Here is a 19793-nt window from a genome sequence, read left to right on the forward strand (position 1 = left end):
TCCCATTCGAGGACTCAAGGTCAAAGGGCAGGTAAGAACACTGTTCAAGCAATTGATGTGTCTTAGGGTCGTGGACATTCCCTAGGTGTTGCCAGCCAAGGAATCTGAGGTGAGTGAACACGATGGGCTACGTGCTGTAAGTTCACCAGGTTAAGCTCACTCAAGGTCAGCAGGGTTGTGTCATCCTGTACCCGGTATGTTAGTTGCAGGCCCAGGGGTCATTCAGATACATTCTGAACACATCTGAGACATCCTATTGTACTGACTGCTATAAGAGCTTGTTTGGAGGTTCTAGCAGGGGAGCGCAGCTACTTGTATACCCTTGACCGAGAAGACGGTCCTCTCCTCTATCGGGGAAGGTCGTCCTCTTCGACCGAGCTTCGGGAGGGACGCACATGGATCGGTGAGGGAGGAAGGGGACACCCACCTAGCCAGCCAGATCAGCCGAATCAACCCTGGCGATCAATGGGGTGACAGATATCGCAGCCAGATCGCCCTCACATCCCTGACTGCTATAAGAAGCTGTACCGTGTGCCCTCTAGGGGTCTTATGGACAGAGACAACTATAGGATTGGCTAAGGCTAAGCTTTATCTCCATGGCTACGTCCAAGCCCTTTGGAAAGCCCACAGGAACTCAGGTTTGAATTTGAGAGGAAGTCTCCTAATAAGAGGGGTAAATAAATTATTGATCATTCAGGCAAATAGAGTTCCCAATAGCCTGACGTTGGTTCAAACTAATTCACTTTCCAACTGGTATGACGTCATCAAGGCCCAGCATGCATCTGGGTGACTTTGGCTGAGTCACCATGAGTTTTTCTAATGTTCATTGAGCTGCCAGCTTTATTCTTAGAGGGACAGGCTTTGTTTTGGGTTTTTGTATTCTAAACCATTCATTCGCTTCATTTAGCCAATATGTATTAAGTTCCTGCTGTTTGCCTGGCCCTGAGTTAGGTGCAGAGAACAGAGAGACAAGGACTCTTAGGCTGCTCTCCCAAAGAAGCCCACCATCTAATCAGGGACGTGGAGTTTTTCTAAATGTCTGCCCTATAGTGTGATAGTTCTGTAATGGAGAAATTAAGCACCGTGCTGGCGCAGGTGAAGGAGAGATTTCTGCTTGGATGGGCCTAGGAATTATGCAGGGGTGGAAGATCTTGAGCTGGAGCTTTGAGGAATCAGAAGTTCTCTAGGAGGACGAGGCAGGGAGGAGGGTCATTCTAAGGCGATACAACACAGAAGAACATTTCCCTAAAAGCCTCTTAAGGAAATGGTTAATACCTGGAGCAGGGTGTACATTAAAAAAAAAAAAAGCAGCCATAGATAAGGCAGGAGTGGTAGGCAAGGGTCAGATCATGTAGAGTGTTACGAGCCATGTTAAGGAGCTCAGACTTTATCCCCAGGGCCATGGGGTGTCATTGGAAGAGTTTAAGAAAGGAAGTGACATGATTTTCTAGAAGGATCTCTCTAGAGGCAGTGGATTGCTGACAGGAGACGGGCAAGAGTAGAGGCAAGAAGTAATTGCAATTATCTGGCACATCATGTCAGCTTCCACTTAACGACGGAAGTGACTTCAAGAACAGTGAATCAGCATCAGTAGTTGACTGAACCTTGTACCAAGTTCCATGGAGGATGACAGGCACGAAACAGTCTGCCCACAAGGACTTGATTATCTAAGTACAGTGGGACCTCGGTTTTCGAACGTCTCCATTGACGAACATTTCGGTTTACGAACGCCATAAATTTTATGGATCTATGGTATCATTAGATAGTAAAATTCATGCAAAATTTGCAGTTTTAGGGGTTGATTTTAAAGGTCTGAAATGGATTAATCCATTTTGCATTACTTTCTATGGGGAAACCGTGCCTTGGTTTTCAAACTTTTCAGAACTGGACCGGTCTTCCAGAATGGATTACGTTTGAAAACCGAGGTACCACTGTACAAACAAATCTCCCTATGCTTGGCTTCTAGCCATGGAATTCTTCTAGGTGTTGGTAAGTCTTTTCACTATTGTGTGTGTCTTATGCCTCTTCTTTGAGGAGAACTAAATGTGGATGAAACTGACATCTTAGATGTAGACGACCTGAGGCAGAGAGTACAAAGGAGACTTACCCTGCTCGCTCCATCTACTAGACTCAGAAAGACATATGGTGCCTTGGCCCCTGAACTGAGTGGCTCTTAGTGGTGTCCCAATTCCAAGGTGATTCTCAGCCTGGTAGATCTTCCCAACAGAGCATGAGGTCGTGCAATTGGAGAACAAGAACAGAGTTACAGGGCCAATTTTCCTACTGGAGTTTATGCCATCTAGTCCCAAGTTCATATGCTCAGCCCCAACTTCTCCTCTGAACACCACACTTCGTATTCAACTACCTGCTTGATTTCTCCATGTGGATGTCTAAAAGGCATCTCAAATTTAATGTCCAAACCTGAACCCGTGGCTTCTCTCCACTCCACCCCTTGTCAAACCTGCTCTTCCTTCAGTCTTTCCCAGTCTCTAAAAATTGCACCACCATTTACCCAGTTACTTGAACCAAAAAGAATCTCTGTTCAACATCCCCCTCCCACAATCCATCTCTCACCACCTCCATGGCTTCCATCAGCCGGGCCACTATCAACTTTGGTCTGGGCCCCTGTAAGAACCTCTTAACTGGTCTCCTTGCTTCCAAACGTGATCCTTTACCTCTACTCTTCACACAGCAGTTAGAATGACCACGTTACAAAGTCAGTCCCGTCATGTCCCTCTTCTTGTGCTCAGCCCTCTGATGCTTCCTAAGGCAATTTGATTAAAAATTCCAAAACCTAACACCGGCCTGCAGAGCCGTACCTAATCTGGCCTTTAGTTATCTCTCCAACTTCACTTCCTAAGCAAAGGGGAGAATTTCTAGCATTCTCCCCTGTGCTTACCCAGGCTCAGTTACATTGCCTTCTTACTACTCCTCAAACATTTCAATAACTTTTTCACCTCAAGGCAGATGTTCTTGCTGTCCCTCTGCCTGGAAGAAATCTTCCAACTATCTACATAACTCACTCCCACAATTCATTCAGAACTCCTCAAATGTCACCTCAGAGAGGCCTTCACTGCCAAGCCCACTTAAAATAGCATCTCCCACCCCCAATTCTGTATCCTCTAATCGGCTTTACTTTGTTTTTCTACCAACTAATTATTACCTGCCAATTTAATATAGTAGAGTATTGTCTCTCAAGTACTTCAAGAAATGCCTTGCCATAGTAGACACTCAATACATATTTGTTGAATGAATACATTGAGTCAAATTATAAAATGTCAATATGTATAAAATATAATTTACACATTTCATCTCATAGGGATTTTTTTTGTCAAACCATTTACCAAAGAACAAACACCAAATCTACTTTTACATGTTATTTGTCCCCAAGATAGAATCTCTAATTTTTGTCCCCTTGAATTTGCTCAGCTATTATTGGCACCTTCTAGTGCCAAGAGACGTGTGGTACAACAGGGAATCAGACTGATACAGTCAGTTCCTGGCCTCCTAGAGCTTGGAATATATTCCCATGTCTAAGCTCAAATGCAATCAAGCCAGCATTAAGAAGGTGGTTTCAGGCTGTAAGTGCCAATGGGTGAGAACAGAAAATAGACAATGTTTATGAAAACATTAATCCATGAAAAAGGAAGGGTCCTTGTTGTTTTTCTTCATATAGAAACTGTACTCTAAGCACGGTTTTGTGCGTGAGTGTTACACTTGTTAACTCCCTCTGCAGGACAATCAGTGCAACTTGCGTTCTCGTGCTCATCTATGAGCTACACTGCAGTAGGCAAAACAAAAACTCTCTTACTCATGTCATTTGGAAAAATTTGGCATTCTAAATATGATTACATATGGCATTCTAATTTTGTAGATTAATAACAGAAAGGGAAGCTTTTTTTCCCTGAGAAAGTTAATTTATGAAATCTTGCCTAGTAGTGGGACTTCCTAAAAGATTCTTCTGCTTACTAAACAAAGCCAATGTGCTTTATAAGCAGAAGATGAAAGAAAAAAAAGAGAAAAAAAAAGGCAGAACTAGTTGGAAAAGAAATGGAAAAACTAGAATGCTTGGAAAACCCAGTTAAGCAATCTCAAGAGTGGATTCTGTGATACTTGTAACACACACCAGCCTGGGGATGTTAAACTAAATACACTTCGAAGGTTGAAACTCAAATTTCCAACCAATCCTTGACTGCAGTGCCCTTGTACCTACTCTATGAATCATATTTGCCTTACAAAGAAATTCCCAGACAACGTGTACTTTTGGTCATGTTTTCTCCCACAATACCCCCATTCTGCCTGTTTCCACATTATTTCAGGGAAAGGTTATTACAGGAAAGCCATGACTGTTTTAAATTTGACCAGCTTTACATATGTGGAGCCTTAACCTCAGCTTACTCAGCAGCAGCCCTGGGCACCAGACCCCAGAGTTAGAGAGATGGAGAATCAAGCTCCTGAAGAGGAGAAATTTTTAAATACGAAGCAGTTGACTTATTTAGAACTGAGTAAAATATTATATCATTTCCCCATGTCAATTTAAGTTTTCTTGAGCACCATGACTAGAGTAACTGTATAAATGAAAGAGCTTTGTGGAACTGTCTGGTGTCGCACCTAAAATGAGAGAACAAAGAAATAAGGACGAAGGATTTGAGACCCCAGGGTAAAAAAGACATCTCAGCATCCCCAACCTTAGAGATTCAGCTTGTATATATCCAGTGTTCAATGTGAGAATGATTTATTCTGAGAGTTATGCCTATTTTGGGAAGCTCTCACCTATCTGCAATTCTGGATCAGTGAGTTCATACTTATTTATGAGTTCAAATATATACAATTAATAAATGAAGCAAGTAAGTGTGGATTTCAAATTTGAGTGTCCTCTTCATCAACTCCCAGACTTGATGAAGAAGCTTAAAAAAATCCAAAAGCATTTGTACAGGTGGTGACAAGATGGGTTTTCATTAATCCTGACATGTATTACTCCCCCTTCACATGAATTAATATTGAAATGAGAAGTTTTTTCATCAAAGAACAACTGACAATCAGGCTCTTCAAACTTTTTAAAAGAATGTGATAGGCCTTTTGACAAAGCCAGAAAGCAAATAGTGGACTGGTCACATTACTTATCTTTGTTCTAAATACATGATTCCAGCTCATGAGTTCTACTGCATAATTGGAAAAAAGGCAGAACTTTAGTCCTCTGGAATCAGTAAGAATTGTCAGTGAAATAAGACCTGAGAGATCTGGATGTTTTTTACAGATCAGCCACAGTTAATATAGAATTAAATCCCTCTTTAAACAAATTTTCTTAGCATGGTATTGTAGTACATTTAATGCACATGCACTAAACAAATACATAAATTTAAAAACATTCTTCTTGAGTGGAATTCCTACAGTCCAAATGACTTTTACATAGAACTGCAAATTTCATGAATTTGTGATAAAGCACGACATGGTAAACTGTGCAGCTTAGGATTTTATGAGTAAATCTCATCACAGCTACCTACACACCACAAATATTAGGGCATCTTGAATCTTCATTATCCTCCCTCCCAACCCACATGTGCCCCACATGCATGTTTTTCTTACCATGGAAGAGACTCAATCATGAGAGTAACCTCTAAATAACATAAAAGAAATGGTGTTTGAGACAAAGTCGTGGGGTCATTCTGCTGACTCAGCAATCAGCCAATTCAGTGACTCAAGAACTAAATGCTTATTTTGACCTTGTCACTGACGTCTGTACAACCCTGTATATGTCATACCATTGTCATCATTCATTTCTTAACCCCTAGAAGGCATGTGCTTCTGGGAACATAAGGACGAACATGGAGCTACAATCTAGTGGGAAAAATAGGCCAAATTACTATCTTACATCACTTTCTCTACCCTGGTCAAATCCTTAGGGTCCTAGTCACCTCTTTTCCTCAAAGCTTCCTTAATTTCCTTTTTTCCTTGGCCAGACTGGTTGTTCTTAACTCACTGAAGTAGCTGTCACTGCTCTAGCAGAAGATACAAGTTTTTGTTGTTGTTGTTGTTGTTTTAATGTGCCCGGCATTATGCTAAGTGCTAAAGTTTCAATGGTGAGAAAATCGACACACACCAGATTTGCTTTCACCAAGCTCATTGTATAGGGGCAATATCAGCTTACAGTGTATCGTTAGCTCATTCCGGATTTGTTTCTGGAGCCCCCAACTTTTTGCTCAGTGAAAGGTACATCTGTTTCTCAGAAGTTGTCGTGCTCACTAGAAGGAGGGTTAGGGCGAGGATTTTATTTCTGCACCTCGTTGTGTAGTATGTTGCCAGGTCAACAGGAATAACCAATGACTTTTGTATTTTTCAGCATGTCAATAGGTAATCCTGTTCTGATGCCTCCCGTTGTCTGTACTGTCATGTAGGGTCTGTGTGCCATACTTGATCTCACAGCGAGGCTGCCCTGCTGTAATGTCCTCCATAGTGGGGTCCTGCGAACCTCACTGTCGTCTTTGAATTGATGGGTAATGATGAAGACGTACCTATGGAGTTCTTGGTTTCATAGAACACAGAGACAATCCCCTGTGCATGTATGAAATGGCAAATGGGCACTCCATCTATGACGTCCTGGACGCAGCTTGTCCATCAGCAACCAGACCCTACTCTGTGCTGGTCAGACCAGAACTTGTCTTCTAGGTCCAATTCTCTTTCCCTCTGTCCCTGTCACTCTCTCCCTCCCCCCTCCCTGTGTACATGCATACAAGCACACACACACGCGCACACACACACACACACCCTACTCTATTAGAGTCCAGAATTCAAGTTTTTAAGATTACATGAAAACATGTTAAATATTGAAGAAACTAGGAGTATTTGACTTGGAAAGGAGAAGAGCCAAGAGAGTTGTCTTCAAATAGGATTGTCACAGGGAAATTGATTTTGGGTTACCCTAGAGGGCATGGCTAGAACCAATGGACAGGCAAGAGAATCGCAAATTTAAGCTCAACCTGAGGACAAACTTTCTAATTAGTGTTATCCAAAAATGGCCAGAATTGCCTTGGGACACAGTGAGTTCACTGTTATTGGAAGCCCTGAAGCATGAGCTGGGTGACAACATGGCAAGGATTTTGTAGGGGAATTGACGCATGGCCTAGAGAAAATGTTGGATTAGGTCATGTCTGACATCTCTTCCATATCTGTGACTTTCTGACTATGGACGCAGTCCTCCACACTTCCCCAGGGCTTTGTGAGCGCAAGACAGATGAACTGAGAGTGATGACTTGAGCAGTTGCTGGAAGGGAAGGTCCAGTGGGACAACCCAAAGCAGTGTAGAAAGAACCATTCCCAGAAGTACGTATTGAAAATCAGTCACAGCTAGATTGTCTCACTCTGGGATCCTTGGAAAAGAAACCAGTGGGGAATGAAATGCAGCATCAGTGGTTTTGTGTTTTAAGAAGTCATCATTAAAACCTCCAATGTTGATGGATGGAATGCTCAGTAGAGACAAGTTCTGTAAACGGCTTATATCAGCTTACGTTCTATTTACTGTTCTCGCTTCTCTCTGTCACAAGAGGGCCACCAGTCAAGCATGGGTCTCCTCTGGGCCTATACTGTGCTCTGAGGGGTGCTGTGTACAGGGTTTGCCTTCTCTGAGCAGCACCATCTCAAAGGCCAATAGTCGATTTGGAGTCTCCCTGTTTCAGGTGTCTCTGTGAATAATACCTGGGGCACTTGGAATGGGCCATGAGTGTGGTAACTCTTAACCTGAAACTTTATAAAGCTAATACAAGAAACACAGTGACTGAACCCACATGAAATGCATACAGTTTACCAAACATTTTATTTATACAGACACACACACACAGACACAGACACACACACACACACACATGCAGCAAATGCATTTGGTTTAACTCCAGTCCTTCTTTACAAATAAATAGGTGAAGGCTTTGGCTAGCTAAGAAGTTCACACCTTAATTACAGGTGCTCTATCAGCTCTTGTTCTGCCTTAGTTATTGCTGACCCTCTTAGCCACCTCAGGGACCCATGCAATGCCGGGACAGTAGAAAAACCCCCTCTGTTCCAATGTACAGCTCTACAAAATGCTTCTCCTGGCTTCTTGTGCAGTGGCATCTTTGATGTTTCCATCTCTCTGCTCTGTGAAGTTCCTGTTCCATGTTGCATCCTGACAATATGAACAGTGCTTATCAGCCATAGTACATTGTGTAGGGAAAAGCGCCATGGCCAGGCTGAGCATGATGGAACAAGATGCTTGCCCTATGAGACGTCACAGTGCAGCATTCCCAGAGTCTTCCTTCCAGCTATTAGAGATGGGATTTTATTATTTTTAAATGGGCCAAATAGAAATGAGGCCACCGGGTGAGGGTTCCCTTCGGCGGCCTCTGCTTACTCTCATCATATGGATATTATTGGCAGTTTGGAGTCACATCTCAAATGCATGGAGAAAAATAGCCATTAAACAGAACAACAACAAAAACAAGCCTTTCCATGACAAATGGTACTCGGGTTTAACCCTCTGGTTTTCTCTGAATATTAGAATTTTCCTTTTTTTTTTTTTTCCCAACTAGAACTAATTGGTTCTACCTCTGGAAACTCTGTGTTACCCACAACTCTTCCATGGTACCCGCTTCTGACTGTTCCTGAAGTAGGATGTCCCCAAGGCTCTTAGTGAGGGCCTGGCCCAGAGCCAGCACACGTCAGCCATGGGGACAGAATGCCAACAGGCTAAGGTCCACGGGGAAGAATGTGGTGCCATCAGGATCCCTTCTGCTTCACTTAGAGAAAGGAGAGAGGAAGTGTAATGCTTGGAGTCTTGGAAGAGTAAGGAGTATATGGTACAGCAGTCAGGTTATGCAACTTGTAAACTCTGTGTCCAGAATTTGCCCAGAGCAAAATCAAGGATGTTTAAGGGAGAGAGGAGAGGAAACTTTAGGATCTAGCTCTTGCCATGTCTACTATGTGAGCTAGCCACAACTGTTAAACAGTGCTTTCATCCAAATTGCTGAATCCCCAAGAGCTGAGAGAGAGAGGCTGTCCTACCTCTCTGTCCTGTAGTATGCTCTTCCCTTGAGGGTTTGTTCTTTAAATGGCAGGGCTACTTCACCTCTCTTCCTGGCACATATTATGTGGGTATGAAATAAATAAGTTTGAAAGACAAAAACAAAACAAAGAAACAAGTTTCTGCCATTCTCCCCTTCACTCAGTCTCTTCGCATCTCTCCCTCACCCCCTTCTCACACTCACTCCACATTTCATACCAGATTCACGTCCATGGAAAGAAAGACTCTGGTGCTGAGGGCTGTTTCTCGACACTGAATCCAGCTGTTCCTGAGAGTTAGAGCCAGGACAAACACATTAGCCCATTTTCCACCTTAGACTGCAAACACAAGGAGAGAAAGTGCATCAAATAGAGTCTCCCTGAGAGCAATTTATAAGGTGGCTGGTGAGAGCCATGGATCCAGCCTTGCAGGGGATTTATTTCCACGTAAATTGATACTAGGGTTATTTATTGGAGCGTTATTCTTGCCAACAATTTAATACCAAAGTCAGCATTTGAAAACCCAGTGAGAAATTTGTGCTCGAAAATGTGAATTAAATAGCTCTTGCAGGCTGCTCCTTGACATTTTGGATTTTACCTGGCAAGTTGATTCAACATGTAAGTCTCAAATTTTCTCAACTTTTATGAGGTGGTTAGGGGATGTGACTGTTCCTGGTCCAAAGTGAATGTGATATAATGTACTGGCCTGGAGACAAACCCACTACCGAGATCCTTCAAAACATCGGCGTTTCCCTAAAGATAAGCAAATTTGGGCTCAGCCATTGAAGTTCTGACTTGAGTGTTTGCCACTTCTTATCTCTTAATAATTTTTGCTTCAGAAAGTTTCTAGAGATAACCTCATTAGAGTAAGTGAAGCTTACGGTATAAAGAAAGAGACAGTGATTATAAAATATTCTTCCAAGAATTGAATTTAGTTGGCTAATACCATAGTTCTTCGTGTCAGCTTGCTTCATTATTGTTTCCTAGGCTTGTTATTTTTGTTCTGTTCTGACACAGGCTTTATATGTGATGAGAAACACCAGGGGATTCGAGACAGGCAAAGGAACAGAGGAAGAACACGTATGAAATGACTGGTAGACCAGCTGAAGTGCTGACTGGGTTTTATGTGTAGGAAAGTGAGTGAAGTTCTTGAACTTTCTTTTCGGGTCCTGTTTGGTAGGTTTGCTGAATTTATGTAAAATGAATCACCTCGACTGGCCCACCGTCTATCGTAACATTTACAATAGACACTTATGGTGCTTCAGCAGTTGTCTTGAAAATTCATCTGATTTACAACCACCCGGTTGATGACCCCTACGTTTTGAGAGAGCCCAGAGGAGAGCTGTTTATTAATATAAGGATGCAAAGTCATGAAGGTTTGAGCTGGTCCATGTTGGACAACAGTGGGGATCTGATTTCATTGATGGGGTTCTTATTGCTGAAGGTTTTAAAAACAAAGGTCCTAGTTCCTGAGCGTGGGAGTGAATTATGTGCTGTGGGAAGGAAGATGCAGAGGCAGGAAGCCTCTACTCCCAACTCAGCTCCCACTGATCTGAGCTCATGGAGAAGAGCGTGGACTTTCCATGGCCTCTTTTAATGACCTGACTTTTCTGTGGTCTGATAACCATGCCTGCAAAGGAAGAAGGCAGGCAGGTTCATGTCCAGCTCTGCTGCGGTGGCAAGTGGTCAGGGGATGGGATGATGTGAAGAACGCCTAGACCTTCTCTACCTTCCTTGTCCTCTAACCTAGTCTGTTTTGGGGGACCTTTCTAATCAAATCGAGCCACACGCAGCCTTTACTAAAGTGATGGGTGTGGTGAGGTGGCTATTTCAGGTGGGGGCATCAGGGAGCCCTGTTTATGTCCATTTCACAGGTCCTACATCTAGTCTGTTTGCCCTGCAGATCTGGAGCCTCAGTAATCAGCAATTCTAGAATCATGACCGATGCTCTCAAACACACATGAAACTTGTCAGTTTATGGAATGGAATGGACCTTCCCACTAAGCAATGTATTTGCTCTTTGGAATGCTCTAAGTATCAACATATATAACAGAGGACTAGTAGTTAGAATTAATGGTAGTCACATAAAAAAATAAAAGATCAAGACAAAGGCCTTTACTCGGGCTGTGTCAGAACCTATTAGATTGGAGCAAAAGTAATTGCGGTTTTTGCAAATTTTAACCTTTTAAACCGCAATTACGTTTGCACCAACCTAATAGTAAGTCATCCCTGTATTTCTAAAGTGCTCTTCTTTCCAAAGCCCAAAATATTTGAGACTGTCAAACACAGGATTTCTCTTCCTGCAGGAGTAGCGTTGCTGCCCACGACTCCATTTCTCTTTCTTTATAGTTTACGTTTGGTCTTAGACCGTTGGTGTAGGTTTTAACTGGGCTACTACTTTACACTGTACATCCTACTCTATCTGCAAAGTTTTTCAGACATGGCTGTGTGCAGTGGAGCCATTCATTGGATAAGGAATAAAAGAAATAGAGGTTTGATAGTCTTGTCAAATTACAAAGTGGGTACTGACATGAAAAATACTAGAAACCACTTTTTTTCTATAAAGAGGTAAAACTCAACTGATGTCTTGGTAAGCCCCTGGTGCTGGATGCTTTGCATGGAAGCTCTGAGAGTGGCTAACGCCTGTCTCTTATCATCCAGGCCAGTGAAAGGCAAGTTCACCTCGTCGTGTCCCGCCAGGTTCGTCAGCAGAGTCCTGACATCTTTCAGGAAGCCGGCTGGAGCAGCAACGGCAGCCGGTCCCCGGGGCCAGGGGACAGGAGCAACACTTCCAAGGTGAGGCCCAGCCAGGGTATGTCCACTGCTCCTGAGGGAGCTATTTCTTGGGAAGGCTTCACACTTTAACATTTCTGTGTCATCTTCGGACTTTGTCACTGAAACACTATTGGACTTGTCCCAAAATCCCACCTTCCAGACCTGGTGAGAGAACAGGTGTCTCGCATCTAAGCAGGACAAAGGAAGGTGCTGGTGGGTGTTGAAACCTGATCTTGCAGACCTCATATAGGGACCTACTTTCTAGTCTAAGCCAAAAAGATGTCATGTTTTTTCAATAGTCATTTTAAGGACTGTTTTCCATTCACTTTGAAATGAAACAAGAGGTTTGCTTGGCTTCTGGTTTTTGAAGTTCCCAGTCTGCCTGAAAATTAATAATTCCCCTGCTAGTTTTAGTATGTTTGTTTTTGCAGAAGGACCCCCCAAAATAATGTAAACACTTAAAGTTCATGTACATTAGGAAGTGGTGGGGATTGGGGCAAACCAGAGAGCACATGTCCTACCTCATGCAATTCAAATCCAGAAAAATTTTAAAACACTGTGGATGAAGCAGAATGCATCTGTAGGCAGAATGCATCTTTCAGGCTGCCAATTTGCGTTCTCTCTTTAAATGATATGACTCAGCCCAATTTCTGCTTCTGTCTGAGGCTAATATTAGAGGTAGTGTGGTTGCTTCTCCATTTGGATGGGTGTCTAAGCAACACAAATCTTGCTTAGACGAAATTCAGAGTACTTATAGCCTTGGCTTGGCAGCCTATTGTGATAGCAATGAGTTTCTAGCCATCGTTTCTCTTGGGATTTGGTTTCATTACATCACAGAGAGAGAGAGAGAGACAGAGAGAGAGAGAGAGAAATCTTATAGGTAGTCCATTCTTCTTGCAAAAGAAATTTAAGGAATGCCTATATTTCACATAAGGTTATATTTCAGTTTGGAATAACTCACGATTTTGAATTTTTGAACAATGTATGCAGAAACAATACTCAAAAATTTCATTTTGGAACATTGCTGCTTTGTAGGCTGTTGATTTGTAGGCCCCGCCCCTTTCTCCAGCCAGCCCTGCCCCATAAATCCATATATTCCAGCCTTATTTACAATAAGTAATCTAGGCAGACCCAGTACCTCCTGCTAAAATATTTTATGGATAATAAGGACTCACTGGTGTCTTTTCACTAATAAATACCATTAGTGTGTTTAAATTTAACTAACGCTATTAATGGAAAACTAGTTTATTTGCTTAATTAAAGTTTCCGTCTAATTAATTATAGTTGAATTAACTAGACCATATTCTATTCTAGTTCATTAAACCAGTAAGAACGAGGCTTCCACCAGCACTGTGGTTGTATAATCCCTTCCTCCTAACTCGCATAAATCATGGAAAGAGCCAAGATGAGCTGATCAAATTTTTGCTGCAACCCTCTGTCTTGTGTTCAATTCCTGGAAAACACAGAACAAACTGGTCTAGTGGAAAACTGTAATTATTTTCACTTTATCATTCTATCTGCCTTCTGAAATAGCTCTCACATACACACAAAATGTGGCCTATTTAAAATGAAACTATATGGCTCTTTGATGATTTAGGTTTTTATGATCCTACTGAAGTTTTGTTTTATTTAGGAAACATGGCTTTTTGAAAACAGGAGTTTAAATTATGCAAAGAAATACCAAAGAAGGCAAATCAAGATTTGTGAGACAAAAGTTTTCAGCAAATTGAAAAGTTAAAGGATAATAGGCATCAAACGTAGGAGTGTGGTTACCTCTGGGGGAGAAGAAAGGGAGTATGGCCAGAGAGGGAGTGCAACCACCGGTATACAGGGAACTTCTCACACTGCGTTGAACGTAACATGAGGGTTACGTTCACCTTTATATTTTTTTTCTGTCTAAAATACTTTATTTTCAAAATCTGAAGCAAATATTCTATATGTATTTTTAATAGCTGAGTGATAAGTGCACAGGTGCCCGATCTTTTTTAATCAGCTTAAACTATTTTATTATAAACTATGTCTTTAAACATTAGGAGCATCCTGAAATGGGGGAAGGGGAATGGGGAGAAAACACAGATGGAAAAGATCTCTGTGGTATTTAACTTTCCTTCTCCCCAACCAAAGTTAGGTAAGTCTGGTTATGGAGGGTTAAGGGGGGCATCTGGGTTTTTCCATTCCTACCGTGGTGTCTCTCTCGTGGGGAAGGCAAATGCTGGAGGAGACCCAGGGCACATGGACACTTAGACACATTTCTTACTTGGGGTTCTCCAGTCGTGTGTGGAGCCCATAGGCGCTCAGCCAAACATCGTTGCTCAGCGCAGCGAGGCATTTGTTAAGCAATGAAGGAAGTATGGAAGACAATTCTGCTCTCCAGTAACTTGCATCTACGAATATAAATAACACGTCTCTGCAGCCAGGAAGACATAGGTTTGCACATTCCAAATCTTGAATGTCATATATTTTATTTGACAGAATTGGATTTGGGTTGATTTCTCTAGTCAATGAAATAGTTAAACTCTTTCTGGAAAACATGGGTAATTCTTTCATGTATTTTTCTGAGATACCTGAAAATTGATAGATTAATTTATATCATGTGTTTAAATATTACCTCTAAAAGCAAAGTGGTATGGTAGGGAGAGCATGGATTTAGAGTCAGACATCCTGGGTTTTCCTCCTAACATCTGTGTTTCATTTACCAGACTTTTTTTTTTAAATGGTGAGTTTTGGTTTGCCTGCCTTGACCCATGTAAGTAGATAATATTATATTTCCTTCCTTTTCCATGAAGGAGTATCTGGACAATCTGTACATTATTCAAGGAATATTTATTCAAAACAAAATAATTAAAGCCTCACTAAGTCTTATTAATTGGAGTGACAGAAGAGCAGCCAGTATAACTTCTGGAATATTTCATAAGACATGTAATTATGCTACTTTCAAATGTACTTAGTAACATTTTTTTAACCAAAGTATTCTCAGGTAAAAGCCATATTTTCCATTTGGTTGCGTGTCTTTTAGCCACGTTTGCAGCATGTGGGCATTACCTATTTCATAGATGAAGTCAGAGGGAGCTTGAGTGATTACATTATTACAAATCTTATAAGCTAATTACTAACTGCAAACCCAAATAATAGTAAAAGATGTTCAAACTTACCACAGAGAGGCAATTAAATTATTGTAATCTTTTTTTTCCACCTGGGAAAATATTGTGTATGTTGATAAAACCCAGTATTGGCAGAATTGTGGGAAATCAGCATTTTCACAGTGTATTGGTGAGATTACAAATGATAAAACTGTTTCAAAGGTAAGTTATCAATATCTATCAAAATGTAAAATGCCCAGGCTGTTTGATTTAGCCATACTTCTAGGACATTAGCCTAAATAATTACACAAGTGCACAAGATATGTATGCCTAAGGATGTTTGCAGTGTCACTGTTTAATTTTGCGGAAGACGGTAGACAAGCTCAGTGGTCATCAGTTGGGGGTATGGCATCCACACAAAGTACTAGGCAGCTGTTCAGGCATGAGATACTGTGTGTCTACACGCACGTTACACACACACACCTTTCCCAGAGCATTCCATACTGTTTTAGACCATCACCATGGGAGACTCAACAACTACCCTTCCAACACCCCATCCCCCATGTGGAAATAATGAGTAAGCCCTTCTTTGTGAAGATCAGGAGTAAATGCTTTACAAATATACCCCTGGAATAGCTGAAGGGCAGCCAGTAGGAGTCTCTGGGTTTAAAACACTTGTCAAGTTGGGGGCATTTCAGAACTGCCTGCATCCCCAAGCGGGGCTCTTTTGAGAGATGTTTGTAATTACAGGGACACCTTGAATCTAATTGCTTTTCAGAAGGGAAAAAGTCACGTACTGAGAATGGGTCTTGAGAGCCCCTCTGAATCTACTCCTTGGCCTCAGCCAGAATGCTAGGACCACTGTGTTCATACTATTATTGTCTTATTTTGAAACTTCTCTCTAAAGAAAAGTCCTATTTCACTTTTACAGCCCTCATCTGATAACCATTCTCTTCAAGGCTCTTCAAAGTTCTGGTGTTTATATAGACACAACCCAGAACTTACAAGGACTAATTGTAACATACACCTTGCCATAATTATTCAGTTTGTGATTTATTGTCCTATTACTACCAAACACAATTTGTAGCAATTTGCAATTTATCCATTGATTCAACAAACATGTACTTACCATCTTCGATGTGCTAAGTGTTGTGTTCAGTGCTAAGGATACAGTAATATGTCATTACTGTATACAATAAGGCCATTAAAACATAGGTAACTTAGGAAATCATGAGGTAGTAAGTGCACAAAAAGCCCAGGCTTATCTTGCTTCATATGGATGCATTTAAAATTGACCCCGCATATGCAGGTAATATGATGTCAACCATTAGATTTACAGAAGTTTAATTATAACTCATTTGATTTGTTGAACAGATATTTTGACAGAAAGTATTTATTAAGAAGTCTCTCACCTTCACTGATCTGTCCGGTTCCACCTCTACTCCCATAAACCACTTTTTCTTCCAGATTTTATGAAAATGAAACTTCTCATTTCTCTCTTTTTTAAAACAGAAGGTAGTTTACTTACACTTTGTTCTGTATCTTGATTTTTTATATCAGATGTTTTTAAATTTTCTTTCTTTAGATAAAACTGTAAGTTATGTTTTGAGCACAGACTTCTTCGAGGTTTGATCAAGTGTTTTATTTGCAGTGCACATGCCTAGTCTGAATCCCATAGAGGTCAGTCACTGCACCAGCAGGGAGAACACATTTTTAGAAAAGTATGTATCAATATGCATTCATCGATAAACACTGCCCTGACCTACTCTCTATCTCATTGCTTCAAGCTAATGCTGCATGTAACTTTGCATGTTTTCAGTCTAGTGTTGTTGAATCAGAATCAGTTCTTAACTTTTCAAAAGTTGGTCCACAGGGTACACAATACAATGTGAATACTATATTTTTATATTTACATTTGATATATTTATATTGTTATGTAATGAAATGAAAGAGTACACCTATGTATTATTTACAGATGCTAAAGAGGCTAATTGGGAGGAACCTAGACATTGCTGAGTTTTTAAAACGAGTGTATCTATGAAATCCATTATTTTTCTGAGTATTTCTACAACTGATTACCTCCATAAATTAAACTGGGACAATTTAATTAAGTGCTTACTTTTTTAAGTTAGAAAACTTCCTGATGTTCATGAATGACAATAGTTTTATGAAATGTTGACTTTATCACTAACAGGAATAAATCAATCACTTGAAAAATTTTGGGTATCGTTCCCTTTGTATGCTTAGTATTCCTCCAGTGATCTCCACCCTGTTCCTCTTTCCTTTTTACTGGTCCTGTTTGAAATGTAAAATTTCTGAGTCAACCTATGGAATTTGGGATAATGTAACTCTGAAGGTGGGGGGCAAAGCAAGGATTCTCTACACATCTTTCTCTGAGACCAAGCACCATCATCATATATTTATGGTTTTGGTAGTTTTTGTGTGTAGGAAATACCAACCCATTTGTGAACAAATGTGCTGTTTTTCTGTCTTTAGCCCCTCCATCCTGCGGTCACTTGTCATGAGAAGGTGGTAAGTGTCCGAAAAGACCCCAGCGAATCTCTCGGCATGACCGTTGCAGGGGGAGCATCACATAGGGAGTGGGATTTGCCGATCTATGTCATCAGTGTTGAGCCCGGAGGAGTCATAAGCAAAGATGGAAGAATAAAAACAGGTAAACAGACTTAGGTTCTGGGGCAGCAGCATGTTAAAAGGAATTAGCAGCTTGCTGGGTTAAGTAACTGTTTCCAGAATTAACAAGAGAATGCAAGGGAGATCTGGCCAGACATCTGATACCCATTGACCATGGTTGGATTGAGTATAGGTGTGGAACTGTTTACCCCCTCTTCAGGTGGGCTGATGTGGGCGCCATACTGCTTGCTACCTACCGTGTTTCCCTGAAAATAAGACCAGGTCTTATATTAAGGTTTGCTCCAAAAGACACATTAGGGCTTATGTTCAGGGGATGTCATCCTGAAAAATCATGCTAGGGCTTATTTTCCAGTTAAGTCTTATTTTCAGAGAAACACGGTAGTGAAGCAAGTACCTGCAAACTATGCCAAGAATAGGAAAATGCTAGTTATGAGCAAGTTGTCTTAGGTAAATAGCATAATTTGTTCTACTTCTTCTAAATGATTCTTTGCTGGATTGATCCAGCGATGAAACTATTCATGAATTGTTCCATTTTATAGGTTGGATAGGAGAAATAATTTGATAGGAGGCTGATAGATTTCAAATGAAAGTGCCATGCTATAGGTACTTTCCCACTGGTGAAAAGTATTTCATCACTTTAATCTTATGTGTCCTGGGCTACTTTGAATGAAGATGTCAAATGTATATCCTTAATAATATTGTCAATACACATGAAGGGTAGCTCAGATGGTTAAGCAATTATGTCATTTAAGAGTTCAGATTCAAAGATAATATTGAAGCTTCTGAAGTACAATTGCTCAGCCTGTGGAGCCACAGGGGGATGGCATGTTAAGGGATTCAGTCTGCCAACCTAATGGCACTTCTTTTAGAGTCAGGAAGGACTCAAGGCCTTTCCCATCTTTCTCCTCGTTATGGTTATTCTGTGTAAAAAAGATAATGTTCATAGGCAGAAAATCAGGCAAGAGAGAAAATAGAAAATGGAGGTTGGGAGGTACGTATTTCAGTTTTTCTTGCTTTTCTTTTTCACCCAAGCATGTGGGTTGAGAATGACGTCGACCAAGAAGCACTTGTTAGTGAGAGAACATGCGCAGAGGATTATAAGATACGATGTATGAAAATGGTCCAGCACATAGTAGGTGCTTACCCAAGGGTAGTTCTTAGTACTTTTGCAATGAATAGAAAAAGTTAACCCTTTCCGCTTCTTTAAGAACAGTTGCAGGCCCACTTTTCTTAAATGCTATAGACTCCTCTGCCAGATACTCGGGTAGTTTCTTATTCATTCAAATCATATTTAATAAGGGTGCCTACCACACACTGGGCTCTGTGCAGGTGCTGGGAGCTTTTGCCAAGTACTCTCCCTTTGTGCTATAAACAGGAAACAAAAAAGGAGTGAAAATGTAGATTTTCTTTGACTAAATGGTAAATGAGGACAATTTATCTTCCTTTGCTTCCTTTCCTTCCCTTCCTCCCTCCCTCAAGAGCCAACACTAATGGGTATGCTTTAGACACCTCCACACATGACGTACCAATGCTTTGGGACATACATAGTTCACCATTTGCCAAGAACCCAGCCTCATGTCACCGCAAGAGACTAATGACATGCCGCCCCCCACCCGCCACTACTTCCCGCATCCCAGTCTGTCCCTGCCCCTTTGCACTGTATGCATAAGTTCCTATTTGCGCTCTCACTAAGGGTAGCTTCTGCTTTTCTGGCTATTAGGTGACATTTTGTTAAACGTGAATGGGACTGAACTAACAGAGGTCAACCGGAGCGAGGCCGTTGCATTATTAAAAAGCACATCCTCCTCGATGGTTCTTAAAGCTTTGGAAGTTGAACAATGTGAGCCCCAGGAAGACAGCAACAGCCCAGCAGCCCTGGACTCCAACCACAATAGGGCCCCACCAGGCGACTGGTCTCCTTCCTGGGTCATGTGGCTGAAATTACCACGGTGAGTCCCAATGTGACATCCTTGGGGAGGTGTGGGAGGGAACAAGTGCATTTCTTAGACCACTCTTCTACTCCCTTGGGCTGATTCATGGCACTAGCATCTTAATGAACCCCAGACTTGGTCATGGGACTACCTGAAATAATTTTGTCTGAAAACACACGCAGAAATCCTAGGGCAGGAATGAAAGCCTGGATGTGGAAACATTAGGCATCACATTGAGGGGCTCACAGGTCTGCCATGTACAGTGGTTTTGGTTGTCAAGGCAACCGGGAGCTCAGCTAATGGAGAAGGGGCTGAAATCCAGCTTGTG

At 41.5% G+C, this 19793-nt stretch overlaps 1 protein-coding gene across 4 annotated transcripts in view; it reads left to right on the forward strand.

Moving 5' to 3' along the window:
* The window catches only part of LNX1 (ligand of numb-protein X 1), a 108875-nt gene that overhangs the window by 85231 nt on the left and 3851 nt on the right, over positions 1-19793 (forward strand). For all 4 annotated transcript variants that reach the window (XM_019740121.2, XM_019740122.2, XM_019740123.2 and 1 more), the window contains 3 exons: positions 11689-11823; positions 17379-17556; positions 19255-19483. In XM_019740121.2, coding sequence (XP_019595680.2) covers positions 11689-11823; positions 17379-17556; positions 19255-19483 — 542 coding nt within the window. The remainder of the gene's footprint in view (positions 1-11688; positions 11824-17378; positions 17557-19254; positions 19484-19793) is intronic.

This window comes from Rhinolophus sinicus, linkage group LG02, assembly GCF_036562045.2.
Source record: "Rhinolophus sinicus isolate RSC01 linkage group LG02, ASM3656204v1, whole genome shotgun sequence".
NCBI lineage: Eukaryota > Metazoa > Chordata > Mammalia > Chiroptera > Rhinolophidae > Rhinolophus > Rhinolophus sinicus.